Source organism: Petaurus breviceps, unplaced genomic scaffold, assembly GCF_028583685.1.
Source record: "Petaurus breviceps papuanus isolate PSGF00001 unplaced genomic scaffold, PetGlider_PUasm1.0 115, whole genome shotgun sequence".
NCBI lineage: Eukaryota > Metazoa > Chordata > Mammalia > Diprotodontia > Petauridae > Petaurus > Petaurus breviceps.
In genome coordinates, this window is record NW_027185612.1 from 1937864 (window position 1) to 1955391 (window position 17528).

The following is a 17528-nucleotide window of genomic DNA, read 5'->3' on the forward strand; positions in this document are numbered from 1 at the left end:
ATCAGTAAAAAGCAAGAGTGGCAACTGAACCTCATATTCCTTTGTAAGAAGATTTTTAACTAAATTTGATTGCAATAAATCAGTTTAATAATTCCATAAGTCAATTAACAATTCACCTCACATCTAGAATTTTCCCTCTCAATCAAGAGCTCTATATTCTCTGCACAGAGGCATTCAACTTCTGTGGCATGGTCTGACATACATCACTTATTTGGGGGAAAGAGATATCAAAGGGTTCAAGTTAAAAATAAGTAGGGTCCCATGACCCAAACCTCTACAAGAGAAGTTAGATCAAAATGTACAAGATGCTCTCAAGAAGTAAATTCAGAAAAATACAGATAGAAGCAGTTCCAATGAGGAAAGCTATGAGAAAGGGGAAATTATCTAAAATACCAATGTGGGTACACTCAGAATTCACCAACAAATTCAGATTTTTTTTAAAGGCGTATCTCATACTTATTTAAACAAACTTCCCTCCATAGTAACATGTGCTGGCTATGTACATATGTAAGATGGAATCAAGTTCATATAACTGAGGATAAATACAAAGGAAAAAAAAAAACGGTCCTGAGAGAGTTGTCAGGAGTGCTAAAGCTCAGAATGATCCAGAGTGTAAAAAAAATCGTTAAGAATATCAACAACAACAAAGACATTTTTATCAATGCTAGGAACAAGAGGAGGATAAAGGGAAAAGACCACAGCTCAGAGGATGGGACAAGGATAACAAGATCACAGAAAGTAGAGTTACTTAATTCTTACTTTGTTACTTTTTGCTTGGGAAAGAGAAATGAGGCTTGGACTCAATAGAACAAATGTAGTTAGCAGGAAGTTAGCCCCCCCCCCCCCAGATAAGTAAGGAAATAGTAAGAGATAACCTAGCTTCCCTCAACAACTTCAAATCAATATACCAGAGGAATTGCATTGCAGGTTACTTAAAAAAAAGTGGGAGTGATTGCTAAGCAATTGTCAGTGAGCTTTGAAAAGTCATGGAGAAGAAAAGAGATGCTATGGGATGGGAGAAAGGCATATATTGTCCAAATTTTGAAAAAAAAATGAAGAGTGTGAAGTCTGAAAACTAGAGGTCACCAAGCCCAACTTTGATTCATTACAGAATTCTCAAACACATTATTGAAGGGAGTATTTGTGATCACTTAGAAAGTAAAGCAGTGATCTCTAAGTTCAAATGTTACTTTCTCCTTCCTTCCTCACTCACCCCCACTGGGAAGACAAACAATTCAATATAGGTTGTACATGTGTAGTTATGCAAAACATTTCTATAGTAGTTATATTGTGAAAGACTAACTATCCCACCCCCCATTTATTCTATTTTCTCCTTTGACTCTGTCCCTTCTAGAAAGTGTTTGCTTCTAACTAGCCTCTCCCCTAATCTGTTCTCCCTTCTATTATCTCCCCTCTTATCCCCTTCCCCCCACTTCCTTGTAGGGTAAAATACCCAATTGAGTGTGTATGTTATTCCCTCCTTAATCCAAATCAAATGAGAGTAAGGTTGATTCATCCCCTTTCACCTTTCTGTTCTTGCCCTCCATTGTAACAGTTTTCTCCTGCCTCTTTTATGTGAGATAATTTACTCTATTCTATGTCTCTTTTTCTCCTTCTCCCAATATATTCCTCTCTCACCTCTTAATTTTATTTTTTAGATATCACCCCTTCATATTCACCTCATCCTGTGTCCTCTGTGTATACATGTACACATATATATATATATATATACATATATATACATATATATATATATACATACACTTACACCCTCCTATATATACATATATATTCCCTGCAACTATCCTCATACTGAGAAAAGCCTCATGAGTTACAATTATCGTTTTTCCATGTAGGAATGTAAATAGTTCAACTTTAATCAGTTCCTTATGATTTCTTTTTCCTGTTTACCTTCTCATGCTTCTCTTGCTTATTGCATTTGAAAGTCAAATTTCCTGTTCAGCTCTGGTCTTTTCATCAAGAATACTTGAAAGTGGGGCGGCCAGGTAGCACAGCGAGTAAGAGCACCGGCTCCAGTGTTGAGAAGACCTGGAGATCAAATCCCGGGCTCAGACACTTAGCACCCACCCAGAAACACCTGGCCGTGTAGCCTTGAGCAAGTTACTTAACCCCGATTGCTTAAAAAAAAAAAAGAATACTTGAAAGTCTTCTATTTCATTAAATTACCATATTTTCCCCTGAAGGATTATACTCAGTTTTGCTGGGTAGGTGATTCTTGGTTTTAACCCTAGCTCCTTTGACCTCTGGAATATTATATTCCAGGGCCTTTGATTCCTTAATGTAGAAGCTGCTAAATCTTGTGCTATCCCGATTGTGTTTCCACAGTACTCAAATTGTTTCTTCCTGGCTGCTTGTAATATTTTCTCCTTGACTTAGGAACTCTGGAATTTGGCTATAATATTCCTAGGAGTTTTCTTTTGGGGATCTTTTTCAAGAGGCAATTGGTGAATTCTTTCAATTTCTATTTTTCTCTCTGGTTCTAGAACATCAGGGCAATTTTGCTTGATAATTTCTTGAAATATGGTGTCTAGGCTCTTTTTTGAATCATGGCTTTCATGTAGTCCGATAATTTTTAAATTATCTCTCCTGGATCTATTTTCCAGGTCACTGGTTTTTCCAGTGAGATATTTCACATTGCCTTCTATTTTTTCATTTTTTTTTATCTGTTTTATACTATCTTGATTTCTCATAAAGTCATTAGCTTCCATTTGCTCCAATCTAATTTTGAAAGAATTATTCTCCTCAGTGAGTTTTTGAAATTCCTTTTCCATCTGGCTAATTTGGCTTTTTAAGGCATTCGTTCCTCATTAGCTTTTTGGACATCTCTTGCCATTTGAGTTAGTCTATTTTTCAAGGTGTTATTTTCTTCAGTCAAGCTATTGACTCGTTTTTCATTATTTTCTTGCATCATTCTTATTTCTCTTCCCAATTTTTCCTCCACTTCTCTTACTAGATTTTCAAAATTCTCCTTGAGCTCTTCCATGGCCTGCTACCAGTTGATATTTTTCTTGGAGGCTTTTGATACAGGAGTTTTGACTTTGTTGTCTTCTGGTTCTATGTTTTGATCCTCTTTGTCCCCAAAAAAGTATTCTATAGTCTGATTGCTCTTCCTCTGTTTGCTCATCTTGCCATCCAATTACTTGATTTTTGAGCTCTTTGCCACAGTAGAACTCTGCTTCCAGAGTGGAGAGAGCTGGGTCCCAAATTTCTGGGGTTTTGTGCAGCTCTTGTCAGAGTTTTTCCAGGCACCTGCCTCAGAACTGTGAGGAGGACTTTCTCTCCACAGCTTCAATAAATTCTGCCACACCAGTGCTCCTCACCCCAGGACCACCATCCAAGACTGCAACCCAGATCTAAGTAGGGCAAAGCAAGAGAATCCTGCCTCAGTGCCAACAGAGAGATTCCTGCAAATGCTCTCTGAACAATCACTTGGTCCCCCTACGATCTGTAGGCCATGAGCCAGAAGCAACAGCTGTGGCAGCAGTTGCAGACACCATCACCTCTGCTGCCCCAGGGGGCAGGGGCCGAACCACGTTTTTTCTCACCCGGGACCAACAGGGTTCCCCACTGACATTTTACTTTCTTTCTGGAGTTTATGGGTCGAGAATTCTGGAAACTGCCATAGCTGCCAGTGAATCATAGCTACGATTCACTCTCCTGAAGTCTGCTCTTGTCAGTCTGTGCTGCTGGTCAGGGCCACCCCAGATCTGGCCCCACACGGCTCATGCAGGACTGCATTTGGCTCCCAGCCTGGTACAATAAACCCTTCCTGTCAGCCTTCCAGGCTGCCTTCAGCAGGAGATTTGTTTCTCTCTGTCACTTTGTGGGTTCTGTAGCTCTAAAATTTATTTATAGTCATATTTTACAGGTATTGGAGATGGTCAGAACAGGAGCTCAAGGAAGTTCCTGCTTTTACTCCTCCATCTTGGCTCCCATTTTGTATGATCTTTTTATATGATTCCTCATTGAAGGAGAATGCATGTTGGTAATCAATATACAATTAACACAGTGGGATCTTGTATTCTCTGCACCTTTCCATCAAATTATTGTTGTTGTTCAGTCATTTCAGCCATTCCAACTCTTCATGACCCAGTTTTGTGGTTTTCTTGGCAAAGATACTGGAGTGGTTTGTCATTTCTTCTCCAGCTCATTTTACAGATGAGGAAACTGAAGAAAACAGGGTTAAGTGACTTGTCTAGGGTCACACAATTAGTAAGTGTCTGAGGCTAGATTGAACTCAAAAAGATGAGTCTTCCTGATTCCAGGTGCTGAACTCTATCCACTACACCACCACTTGCCCCCATCTCCAGGACAGATTTGTTCAATAAACTCTGATCCAACTACTCTACAAAAGTTTATCTCCCTCAGTGCCATTTCTTCTTTTTCATATATAGTATATTTTGTGCTAGGTTGTAAGTATCCAAATATGGTGATTCTCAAATTATTCCATTTTCCATCTATTTGTTGTTCCTATGATAATTCAAGCTACGAATAATCCTGGAAGAAAATGGTTCGGTTGATCTCATAGAAGGCTTTCTGCAGACTAATTTTCATTTACATAGCTTTTAATTGTTTTATGAAATAACATGGCTTGTAATTTCCTGCTTTCCTCTCTCATGATGTTTTACAAATGAGTTTATATTCTAAATGGAAGTTTCTGTTTGCGAATAATTCAGTACTGTCTGCATCAAGCCCTAGAATGTTACAGGGCTTCCAAAGAAGTCCATGATTATTCAGAAAAAGACCATCCTAACAAGAAACTCTTCCTCTCTCATGATTCAGTTTGTGGGCTCCATGTTGGATGCAGCAGATAGGAGTTACTAAAAGGAGTAAAGTTGCAGAGCTGGTGGAAAGAGAAAATGGCTCAGTCTTGCCAGTTTTAAAGCTAAAGGAAAACCTTGGGAGGAATTTGTTGCTCTGCTCTCTAGCTCTCTAATTAGAAGGGAAAGACAGCTGAGGGTGCTAAGAAAGTGTCAAGTATCAAAGCTGAATCAGTCTCCATGCTGATGAAATTTCAGGTGATGAGTTTATTGGGGAGGGGGGAGGCATGATGTCTGTGTAGTTGAAACCAAGCAGAGCAACTGATGGTAAATGATGTGTCTAAGATGGACACATGGCAGGGGAGAGGGAAGTTATACCTCCCCTGCCTTGGGAGAGAAAGTATGTATATTTGTGATTATACCATGCAGAAGTAAAGTGTTCCTTTGTAAAAGCTCGACTGTGTTACATACATATATTAATAGATGACTCAATAAATATTTGTTCATTTAACAACTGAATGTTGAAGTGGTTGACTAAGGTTAGGTCAAAGCATAAGCAGGGATCTCCCTCTCTTCTCTGTGGTCCTAAGAACAGCAATATTTAAGGAAGAAGATAGATATAATTGAAGTCTGGTACCTCCTCACAGAGGATTGACTGACTTCATGGCTCCTTCTCCTGCTCCATTGCAGACAGGAATTAAAGTCTCCTTTAGAGAGGGATGAACCAGATTCCAAAGATCCATGCATGCTTCCCAATGAGACACATTTAGACTACCCATGAGGACATAGTCATCTTACACAGGCAACATACACCTTTCACTTATATGGGTAATTCTCTGCATGTTGTTTCCTTCATTATAATGCAATTATATATATATATATATATATATATATATATATATATATATATATATATATATATAATTGGACAAGGACCATGCTGTGGCCTTGTTTTATGTACTCAGTGTTTAACAGAGTACCTGGCAAACAGGAAGTGCTTAATAAATGCTTGTTGACTGGCTGATAAGGAAAAGTTTTCAGCAGGTGCATTGCTAGCGCCCAATCCTATTCCCAGTTGGAACTAGGGACTATTCCAAGTCCCACATTCACCCTGGAAGTTAAGTGCTATGAAGCAAGCAGTTTTTGGCAAAACTTTGTTGAGTTTCTCAGGCTACACCAGTTGCTTGAACCCAAATGAACCCTGGGAACATGCAATAAAATACACTTCCCAAATTTTGAGTCACTCTCATGGACTACAGAAATGTCATTACATATATTATGTGTATGTGTGCATAACATACATGTATGCATATGTATATGTGTATTTGTGTGTATACATGCAATACATGTGTTTTACATACATATAATATACATGTGTATATATGTGAATATATACATATTATGTGGGTGGGTGGGTAGGTCGTGGGGTGGGGTGGGGTGAGGAGGAGTGGTGGGGTGGTAGTCACTGGTTCTGGCTTCTGATGCCTCTGCTTTTCCATATCGGGTTCTATTTCTCCTCATTCTTCTCACCCTCCACACTTTTCCACTTCTGCTAGCAGCCTTCTCACCCAGGAGATACCTTCATCCTGTGGTTCTCTCTCCTGATAAAGTGAGTCATGAAGTGTCCAAGCCTTCACGCCTGGCTCTACTCCTCAGTCTCCTGACTTCATTTCTCACTAGTAGCCTCCTCTCTCCCTTGTTTTCCAGCCCCCCTTTAGATGTTGTCTTCTCCCCCCATTGGAATGTAAACTCCCTGAAGGTAGGGAATACCCGTTTGTTTTTTGCTTGAATCTGTATCCCCAGCACAGTGCCTAGCTCCGTAAGTAAGAGGTAAATAAATGTTTTCTTCATCCCAGGCAGCAACTTATTACTGCTTCCTGGCTTCCTTGGTCTTGGGCTCCTTTCCAGCTTACTTCTTATTATTTAGTTGTTTCATTCTTGCCCAATTCTTCATGACCTTATGATTAGAATGGCTTTCCATTTCCTTCTCCAGCTCATTTTACAAATGAGGAAACTGAGGCAAACAGGGTTAAGTGACTTGCCCAAGGGCACACATTTACTCGGTGTCTGAGGTCAGATTTGAACTCAGAAAGATGAGTCTTCTGACTCCAAAGCTGGCACTCTCTAAGCACTATGGCACCACCTAGCTGCCCCTTTCTGGCTTACTAATCAATAGCAAAGCAGTGAAGTGTACCAGACCTCTGATCATCATCTCGATGCTCTGTCATTGAACTTTCTTGTCTCTCCTTGTATTCTAAATCTAGGTTGGCTGAGAACAATATCACCTCCCATCTTCTTGCCTTTCTCTGTCTCTTCCCTCAGTCAGATACCAAACTTAGCCCATCCCTACCAGAAAGGGACTGATCAAGAAGAAGGATGCTCATTCAACTCACAATTAAGTGTAAACCAGATTCAGAGTCCAGGAAGTCAATGAGTCCCTCATCTTACAGTTGAAGAAGCTGAGACCCAGAAGAGTTAAGTGAGTTGCCTGAGGTCACCAGGATTTCCCTCTACACCAAATAATTCAAAACCTTTTCTAATTATGAATCAGAGAAGAGGCAGGGGCAGCTAGGTGACACAGTGCATAGAGCACCAGTCTTAGAGTCAGGAGGATCTGCATTCAAATCCAGCCTTAGATCCTTACTAGCTATGCTGGCAAGTTATTTAACTTCAATTGCCTCCAAAAAAACCCCAACAGCAAAAAAGTGGGGAAGGGGGAAGAGAGCTCAAGGGCACTGGGTATAGGCAACAGAGGTGAAAAGGGGACAAAGAAAGGGGAGACAAAAACTCAGAAGGTCTTTTTTATACTTCACAGTATTTCCAAGGAAGACTCTCAGGTCAGGGAAACTGTGTCAGGGGGAACAAATCTATTTCTCATTGTAAATCCAACCAGTTCAGGCAGAAATTGAACCCAGCACCTTGGCCTCATTCATACCATACACTAAACAAGCCAACTGGCTGTTCTGGGCTGTAGAAAGACAGGGAGAACTCTGGAGGTTGGGTTAGAGAGTCACTAAAATAACCAAGAGGGCGGAAGACTAGGAAGAAAATGTAAAAAAAAAAAAAATCAGATAACTTTGTCTGAACAAAAGCCTGAGGCAGGATAACATCATGGAAAAGTTACTAGTAATTGGGAAGTCTAGTGTCTGGTTTCAGCTGTGCGATCAACTGAGTTATTTGACCATGAGGAAGTCATCTATCTGGAACCTCAGTTTCTTTATCTATTAAATAAGGAGTTTAGATTCCTCTATCTGATCATAACCTTTTGTCCTTCTATTTTTCTCTCTACTTCACTCCTGCTAAACCTGTTTTTCATATCCACCATTCCTCCCAGCCCCTCCATCTCTCAGCACTTTTCCAAGCCACAACCTCTAGCCTGGCTTCATTTTCTTCCCTTCCCAATCTTGACCCTCTTTCTAGTCAATTTATTCAATTATATTCTATTCTCTGCTTTAGAATACCTCAGCCCCCTTGGCCCATCACCAATCAAGCCAAGTTAAACTCCAAGCCAGGAATGCCTCCACCATCTACATTCTCTTTTACTAATAGCTGCTAAACAGTGCTAGAGACAGTCATATAGTTGTACTGAGTGAAAACACTCCAAGTTGCTGAGTTTTCTAATTTCAGTGTTGCTGTTGTATTTATCCTTCATTCTCAAAGAGGACCATGACATCAGGGAATGATGACATGACTTGCAATTGACTTGGATTTGAGTGAGGGAGGGGCAGTGCAAGGTGACCAAGCCTCACTTTCTCCTCCAGCACCATCTGGGTCCAGTGGCCTGAAGAGCTCCAGGATTATATTACCAACTGTCTACTGGACATACTCTTACTACAGTTCCCCTCCATAAGCATCTTAAATTCAACATGTATAAACCAGACCTCACTACCTTCTCCCCCCCGCCAAAAAAAAAACCCTCCACTCTTCCTAATTTCCTAACTTATAGGTTCTATTGAGGGCAGAAACTCCTTCTAGTCACCCAAGTATGCAACCTTGGGGTCATCCTTGATTCTTTACTCTCACTAACCCCCACATCCAATGAATTGCCAAGTTTTGTCAAGTCTGCCTCTACAACATATCCAGTACCTTGCATCTGTTCCCTTTTCTCCACTTACACAGCCCAGCCCTCATCATTTCTCATCTAAACTATTGTACTATTCTCCTCATTGGTCTCCCTCCCTCAAGCCTCTCCTCTGTCCAATCTGTCCTTCACACAGATGCCAAAGTGATATTTCTAAAGTACAAGTCTGATCACATTACTCCCCTGTTTAAGAAACCCTAGCAACTGTCTAATGGGTAGGATAAAAAAATATAAATTTCTTCACTGAAGTCATTGATAAAGATAGGGAAATCATAAATAAGAACAGATCTGGGGGATAGAAAGGGAAAATTGCTTCAGTTTTAGACATTTAGGCTTGAAGTACCAGTGGGAGATTCCAGCAAAGGTAGCCAATAATGGTTAAAAATTCTAGTATGGATGTTAAGACTCAGGATAAGGAATACAGACTTATGAGTCAGCCACATAGATATACAAATTGAAGTTCTGGGAATGGATGAGATCGCCAAGGAAGAAGCTAAAGAGAGAGTGAAGAACAGATGTGATGGGTTATGGTATCAAACACTATTAAGCAATTAAAAAGGATGGCGACTGAGAAACTGAAAAGATTAGAAGTCAGAATGTAGAGGCTTGAGGTAGGTAGTAAATAAGTTGTCATAAGCCAGGGCTGACCAAGATAATCTGGTACCTCCTGTTCAATTCTGAAACAAAATGAAACACTTATAGATATGATTTAACAAAAAATTTATTTAACCACAGCAGGAGGAAGATATTACACAAAGTTATTGAATGGAAACAACATATTAATTCAGTCAAGCACAGCTTCCCAGTGTAGGTTATGCTGACAGAACTCAAGTAGAAGCCTCAAAGAGAGACTCATAAGTAAGGCATCTGGGGCTCTATGTCAATGGCCTAAACCTTAGTCTCATTTTAAGGAAAAACTAGCCTGACCTATACCGGGCAGGATCTTAAACTGTTGCATCCACCATATAAGTAAAATATATAAGTAAAGAGTACCTTTCCAGAAATGTGGTAATGAAAAAGAAAAGAGAAATGAAAGGTAACTTGAGAAACTAGAGTTGAGGGGGAAAAAATTAATGGTGGGAGAGATTGAAGATGCTAGGAAAGAGAAAGGAAATCCTGGAGGAGAATGAAGGAGAATAGGATCAAGTGAATAGGTCAAAGTTTTAACCTTGACTAGAAGAACCATCATTTCTTTGGGCATGGGAGGGAATGCAATCCAATTAGACAATGGCTATTAAAGACCTCTGTGAAAGGCGTTGTGCTATTCGGAATGGATTTGGAGGGGAGGAGGGGAGTGAAGGAAGGAAGGGAACAGAGACTCCCTGATCAGATTGGGAAATTTATCTAAACCACTAAAAGAACATAAAGGAATGATCTGACAATAATGTAAGAAGGTATTCCCTAAAAACCTCAATAATATAATAAGCCATTGGCCATTGGCTAATGAGCCATGTGGCCTAGATAAAAGACAAGGTGACCCCACTCTGAGACAGTTGAAAGGAGAGCCAGTTTTTAAGGATTCATTTGTGTATCTTGCAGAGAGAAGCAAAAAATAGAACTATATCTCTCTATATCATTAGTGGGGGGGGCGGTGTTAAGGTCCTGTGAAGGCCTTATGTTCAAAAATGCTGAGAACCTCTATACTAAGAACTTTCTGAGGCAATTTCAACAGGAAGATGGAGGAAGCTGTCTTCTTAGAAGTGAACCACCATCCCGCCAATACTTAGAATATATTTAGTCTGCATATATTTTATATATGAGAGGCATTGATGGTGTAGTGGATACAAAGATGGCCTCAAAACTAAGAGGACCTGAGTTCAAGAGGACCTGAATCTGACACCTGCTAGTTGTGTGACACTGGGCAAGTTACTTAGACTTTCAGTTACTCTAGGAAACTCTATAAGACAGCAAGGTGCCAACTTGCATTGGTAGAGAGAATTTCCTCACCTGGGATTGTCCAATTCAGTGAAATCACAGGTCCAGTTCTTACCTCCATATTTTATATCTACTTATCTGTGTCCATATTGCAAAAGCTAATTGATGTTAAGTAGTTAAATGGGACTGGGACACTATTCACTGGCATCTAACAAGGAGGGGAACATATTTGGGGGCATGGATCTGACTACAGTAGAGAAAAGACACCCAATCTTCTCAGGGAACCCTGAGATTATTATATCATCTGATCCTCACAACAACCCTAGGAGGGAGGTGCTATTATTATCGCCATTTTACAGATGAAAAAAGTAGGGCAGGCAGAAGTTGAGTGACTTGCCCAGTCACACGCCAGTGTCTTAGGAAGGACCTAAACCCAGGCCTTCTTGATTCCAGACCCAGTGCTCTACCCACTGCTGCCCCCAGATGATGAGATAAAAAGAAAATGGGACTCAGAGAGAACAGAGTGGAAAAAATTCACTTTATTAAAAAAGAAAATGAAGAATAAAAAGATATTCTCTAAAATTTCCATAAGGTTAGTTAGTGAGTTAGAGGCTGAGAACATAGGACTGATTTTCTTAAGTAAGATTTTTTTAAATGCTTTATTTTTATTTGCACTTTTATTTGGTTCTTGCTCTGTATGTGATGATTCTTGTTACACTATTCTTTTTACTTCAAGTTGATAGAACTTAAATAACTTTTTTTTTTGTTTCTATGATATAGCTTAAGGGCTGATCTTTCTCATGAAAGCAAAGCCCAGCTGGGCATCCTGTTAATCCCAGCTGAGGCCAGTGGACCTCTAGAACTCAGGAGTTCTGAGTTACAGTGGGCTATGCTGATCAGCTGTCTACACCTAGTTTGCCATATTAATATGGCAAACCCCAGGGAGTGGGAGAGAGATGATGGGGTTGCCTAAGGAGGAGAAAACAGCCAATTTGCCATCCCTGTGCCATCCCTGATTAGTGGGATCAGACCCATGAGTAGTACCTATACTTGCAGCCTGGGCAAGATGGGGAGATCCAGTCCTTTAAAAAAGAATAATAAATCTAAAAGATTTCAAAAAGTCAGCCCTAACATGCTTCCCTCCCACCACAAGATGGCCCACACAAAATAAAAATTGCAAGGGAGAACCAATTGGAAAAGAAAAGAACGCTTTCCTGATTCATTCCCACCCACCCCCCAAGCCAAGGACCAAAAACTATGGCACCCTCCTACAGTTGCCATCATAGCCTTGCCCCTGTTGACTTCAGAAGGTCTGACAAATTGTACCATTTGTTGCTGTTCAGACATGTCTGTCTCCTCATTACCACAGTTGGAGTTTTCTTGCAAAGATATTAGAATGCTTTGCCATTTCCTTCTCCAGTTCATTTTATAAATGGGGAAACTGAGGCAAACATGGTTAAGTGATTTGCCCAGGGTTCCACAGCAAGTTTCTGAGGCCACACTTGAACTCAGGTCTTCTTGACTCCAGGCCCAGTGCTCTATCCACTTGGGCCATCTAGCTGCCCCATTGCCAGTGGGTCAAGTCAGTGACTCTCTAGGTGGGAGTCAGGTTCGTCCTTTTGTGGCGGCAAAGACTAGAAATGGTCTTCCCCCAGGGCTTCACATGCCCCCTCTATTTCACCTGCTCCAAGGAAACACAGACATCCCATCACCCCCTCCTCAAGCCCAGAATAGGAAGGATTGGAGAGGGTTGAAAAAAAAAAACACCATCTGAAATGAAAGCATTTATTACTTGATACCAGCCTGAGGACAAGGAACTGATGGACTTGGGGAGAGCAGGGAAAAGAGTAGATGTAACTCCTCAGGGAGAGAATAAGAGTGATGGTTTAAGGGCAGGCAATGAATGAGGAATGGGGCTGGGGAAAGTGAGCAGTCAGAGGGGTAAAAAACAGGGATTATGTGGGAAAACTTGAAGGAGGAGGGAAGAAGAGGATAAACAGAACCAGCAATAAAAGTACAGGGTGTGGGAGGAGGGGGACGGTTCTCAGTGATGATGGCCCAGAGAGCCCTTGGGGTAGCCAGATGCCTCCAGAGACAGCAGGAGGCTCCTGAGGGAGGAGTGCTTCTAGGCAGGATGGCAACTCACAGGCTAATGATGCCAATGGATTTCTCCTTGCAAGGTGAGGGAGGAAGTGATTCTTCCCCCAGCAGCTTCTTTTCAGTCCCTTCTTCAACCTAAGAATAGAGATAGGGTCAACACCTAGGGTATAGCAAAAAGGGAATGGAAAAAGAGAAGAGAGGAAGGAAAGGAGGGCTTAATTCTCTCAGAGCAAAGGGAAAGGGTGCAACATCCCAAGAGAACAAGGGGACCAGGGCCAGGCATTGAGAAGGGAACCAAACAAGGAGCTAGAGTTGGGGCACCAACTCCCATGACCTGACCCCATAATTCACCTGGAACTGAGAGTTCTGACAGCACAAGTTATGGAGACCCACACCCAGGGAGGCCAGAGATACAAGGAGTGTCACGACACAGATGACCAGCAGCATGGCCTGGATTCCTTGGAACAAAAACTAAAGAATGAGAAGACGAAAAGTTTGGCAGGCTGCTCTCACCATCTTTAGAACGACCATCTTCCTTTTCACCACCAATCCCCTTCAACCTCACTGCCAGTCATTTATGATCACCCTCAAGAAGTGGCTACCTCTGAGGAAAGGGAATTGAGAGAAGAGAACATTCCAAGTTCTTTCCCCAGAAAGTAGGAGTTTTTTCATTTCTTGAATCTCTGCCCTTTCTGGTCCCAAGCTGTTTGAAGCCCTAATACCCAGGTGTTTGGACAGTTCCTTCAATACAAGGCTAACCATGTTGAGCTCAGGTCAGACACTCATTTGCCCTCCAAGATTCAATCTTGCAAGGATTGGAAGAGTAAATGAAGGAAAGGACACTTAGACCACATTTTCTCCTATCCTCCAGCACCCTGGGTCTGGGTTCTCACCAAAAACATGTCCATATTCCACTTGCATGCTTCAGTTATCCAATCGCTAGAATCATATCTCCTATAATATGACCTGGGTGAGTTTTTTGGTTCACAGATTTCTCCCAGGTTGGAGAAGTGATTAGCGGAATCCTCAACGCTGAATGAACAGAGTATAAGAGCAGCAAAGGCAGTGGAGATGCTGATCAGGGTAAGCAGGGCAGCAAGCCAACCCTAGAGAGGGAAGGAGCAGAGGAGAGCAGACCCCACCTGGTCACCATAGTATCACAGTGCCCCTAAACTTAATCCCCTTAAGGATATCAGTCAAGTGAGGCCCAGACTTCTCTGTACACCAGATTCCTCCTCCCACTGAAGACCCAAAGCTAGTGAATGTAGAACAAGAAGCAAAAGGAAGTAAAGAAGGATGGGAAAGGGAGCTTGAAGGAGGAAAGAGACAGATGAGCCCAAAAGGAAACAGAACAGTCCCCACTCTTACCCAGCAGCTACTCTGATATTTTTCATAGATGATGGCCCCAGCTCCAGCTATAATGGCCTAAGGAAAACAAAGATTAGAGAAGGCTTCCCACTTCCCTTCCAAACACCAGCCCAGACAATAGGAAAGGATCTAGGAAAGGGTGAAGGAAGCCATTCACATGGCCTGGGATCCAACTACCCCCATTCCATCCTCTCCCATTCCAATCCTTCCCTTCAACCTCTACTACTCTGCCAACAACTCTAAATTAAAAAGAAAATAGAAAGTAATCTGGCTTTTACATCACTTGAAAGAGTACTTCTTCCTGTTCCCCATATCTGTGTGCCCCATTTCTTTCCCCCACGTTCATTGGTCCTCTTCTCACTTCCTTAGTTCCCTCCAAGACCCCCTTCTCTCCTAAATCCCTTCTCTACTCACCACAGCCCCTGCCCAAAAGGCACAACCTGTGGCTTGCAAGGAAATCCAAGGCCCAAAATACAGGAATATCCCAAAAGAGCAGCTCAAGACCCCCAGCAATATCAGTGACACCTGCAATGGAGAATAGCAACTCAATCCCTGCCCATGACCTCCACAGTCACAGAGAGATAGCTGGCAAGGCTGCTACCCTGAGAAAAAACTTGAGATTATCTTGACTCCTTACCCCTCAGGGTCCTTCCTCAGATCAGGAGTCAGGGCTGCTCTTAATCTCTAAGGAAAGATGATTCTACAACCTGTCTCAGTTTCCTCAAATCAGGGTTCTTGAAGCCAAGAAGATTTTTCTCATAGCTAACACTAAATTCCTCCAGCTTCCTGGATGGAAGACCTTGGACAATGAAAGTTATTTCCCCTCTTAGTTTTTTCCCATGTAAAATAGGAGGAGTCAGGGTTATTGGATAATTACTAAGGCCACAACCATTTCTAAGTTTCTCTTTGCAGCTTCATGGGAATGGGAATGGGAATGTACCTCTTCCCCCAATTCTTATCATCTCCTACACATACCCTTTGGAACTCACTCTTACCCCAAGGGCCAGCTGTGCCTGGAGAACCCTTTCACTCTGTTTGAGGGTGTCCTGGGAATAAATCTTAGATTGCAAGAAGGCACGTCCGTCCTGGAGGAGCTTGGCCAGAGATGATTCCTGGTGGATGTGTATATTGATTTGAGTTGGCTTGGAGTTCACTTCTGCCACCTGCATCCCATCCACCTTCATCACACTGGTGGACATTTCCTGAGTCTGGACCTGGAAGTAGATCCAACAAAAAGAGAGAGGACACGAGGCAGCTGCTACTGAGTGTAGTCAATGAAGGACAGGGACAGACCTAGGACGATTTGCATGACAGCACCGGAAATTCACTCAAAGAGTCTGGGTTTGAATCCAGTATTTTACCTGTATTCACTTTAGACAAGTTTCAGTTCTGTCAGCTGTAAAATGAGAGACTCAAACCAGATCACCTCCAGGATTTCTTCCAACTCAAAATCTATGAACCCTCCAAAGGTAAACTCTCCCAAAGATAAAGGCAGTTTGTTTACTTTGAATACTTACTAGCTACTAGCTAGTACCTACTAGCTGTCCTTTCTTCAGAGGCTCCATTTAGAGCCTACCCCTCCCCCTCTCTCTGTTCTCCCCTCACAATACTTCTCCTGCTTCAGCCCAACTGTACATGACCCTGCTATGGCATATCGGCCTTTGTGCCCTTTCCCTCCTCTCCTCCATTCTCTTAGCTTCCAGTTGTACCTTCCTTTTCCTCCTCCTACATCATTCTTCCTCTGGCTCCCCCTCTCCTTCTTAAATGGAGGAGGTAGAGCCCAGGACTCCCTAAGGTTCATTTCCCACATTGGAGAAGAAACTCCCTCATTCTTCCCTCATCTCCCCCAGTCCTCAATAGCAAAGTCAACTCAAAGGTTGTACCCCCAGGCAAGTAAACATACACCCAGACCATACCCTCAGACATGAAAAGCCAAGGAAACCAGGATACATAACCTATGAAGTTCAAAAGGAAGAGATTATTAGCTTACCTGATTGGTAGTTTGCTTTGATAGGCAAAGAAAGGGTAGGGATGATGAGGGAAAACTGAGCAGGGACCAAGGAAGAGGCAAAATTAGGAAGCTGGTGATAAGGAAGACAGGCCTAGAGATCTGCAGGGCTTAATCACTAAACTGTTTTCACCACAGCCAGGGAGCCAGGGCCCAACCCTAGAGGAGGAGCCAGGGGAAGACACTGAGCAAGGGGGAAGGGTGAGTCTGGCAGTTCCCAACTCCAGATACAGCTACAGCAACAGATTGTTTCCCAGCTCTGATGCTTGGGAAATCCCCCACCTACCCATTTCGGAGTCAGGGCTCCAAAAGAAGGGTTGAAGGCAAGAACTGGTAGTTGTAAGAGGGCCTGACTTGGTCTCAGAAGACCTGGTTTGAATTCCTACTAGGTGTATTACCTGGGTAATTCTTTAACCTCAAACTTTTAACCTTCATCTATAAAGTAAGGATTATAATAATTGCATTATTTCCCCCATTTCTATTTAGTAGTTTCAGTCATAGCCAACTCTTTGTGACCCCTTTGGGGTTTTCCTGGCAGAGGTACTGGAGTAGTTTGCCATTTCCTTCTCCAACTCATTTTACAGATGAGTAAATTGAGACAAACAGAGTGAGATGATTTTTCCAGGGTCACACAGCTAGTAAGTGCCTAAAGTCAAATTTGAATTCAGGTCTTCCTGACTCTAGGCCTGGCTCTCTATCCACTGAGCCACCTAAGCTGGTCTATTTTCCTCATACAGTTGGAGTAAGGAAAGTGCTTTGAAGACCTTAAAGGGCTGTAGAAATGAGAGTTATTATCATTGCTGTCTGATTAATTATACTGTAAGCTCTCCCAATGTAGTGACAATGGCTTCTCCTGTATGCCCCACAGCATCTAACACATAATATAATAATAGCTAACATAGCACTTACAGTCTACCAAGCACAGGGCTAAACATTTAACAATTATTACATTCTATCTTCACATAACCTTGCAAAGGAGATGCTATAATTATCCCCATTTTATAGATGAGATAACTGAGGCAAACAGGGTTAAGTGACTCTCTATTTATCTATTCATCTATATCAAGAGTTCTTAACCTTTTTTGTGTGTCATGAACCCCTTCAACAGTATGATAATGTCTATGGACCTCCTCTCAGAATAATATTTTTAAATTTCTAAAATAAAATATGTAGGATTACAAAGGAAACTCATTGTAGTGAAATACAATTAAGAAGGAAGGAAGGAAAGAAGGAAAGAAAGAAGGAAAGAAAGAAGAGAAAGAAAGAAAGAAAGAAAGAAAGAAAGAAAGAAAGAAAGAAAGAAAGAAAGAAAGAA

The 17528-nt window shown here is 41.8% G+C and overlaps 1 protein-coding gene across 3 annotated transcripts; it reads right to left on the reverse strand.

Moving 5' to 3' along the window:
- Positions 1 to 12508: 12508 nt before the first annotated feature.
- Positions 12509 to 16386, reverse strand: TMEM176B (transmembrane protein 176B). Of its 3 annotated transcripts, XM_069083656.1 has the most exons (7): positions 16196 to 16382; positions 15201 to 15419; positions 14620 to 14730; positions 14206 to 14262; positions 13731 to 13943; positions 13189 to 13308; positions 12509 to 12972 (listed from the first exon to the last, which is right to left on the reverse strand). In XM_069083656.1, exons 2-7 carry the CDS (start codon positions 15402 to 15404, stop codon positions 12880 to 12882), a joined length of 798 nt encoding a protein of 265 aa, XP_068939757.1. In that variant the 5' UTR covers positions 15405 to 15419; positions 16196 to 16382; the 3' UTR covers positions 12509 to 12879. The 3 variants fall into 3 exon arrangements, with proteins under 3 accessions (XP_068939757.1, XP_068939762.1, XP_068939760.1); XM_069083661.1 differs by lacking the exon at positions 13731 to 13943 and having other exon boundaries at positions 16196 to 16386; XM_069083659.1 differs by lacking the exon at positions 14620 to 14730 and having other exon boundaries at positions 16196 to 16383.
- Positions 16387 to 17528: the final 1142 nt, after the last annotated feature.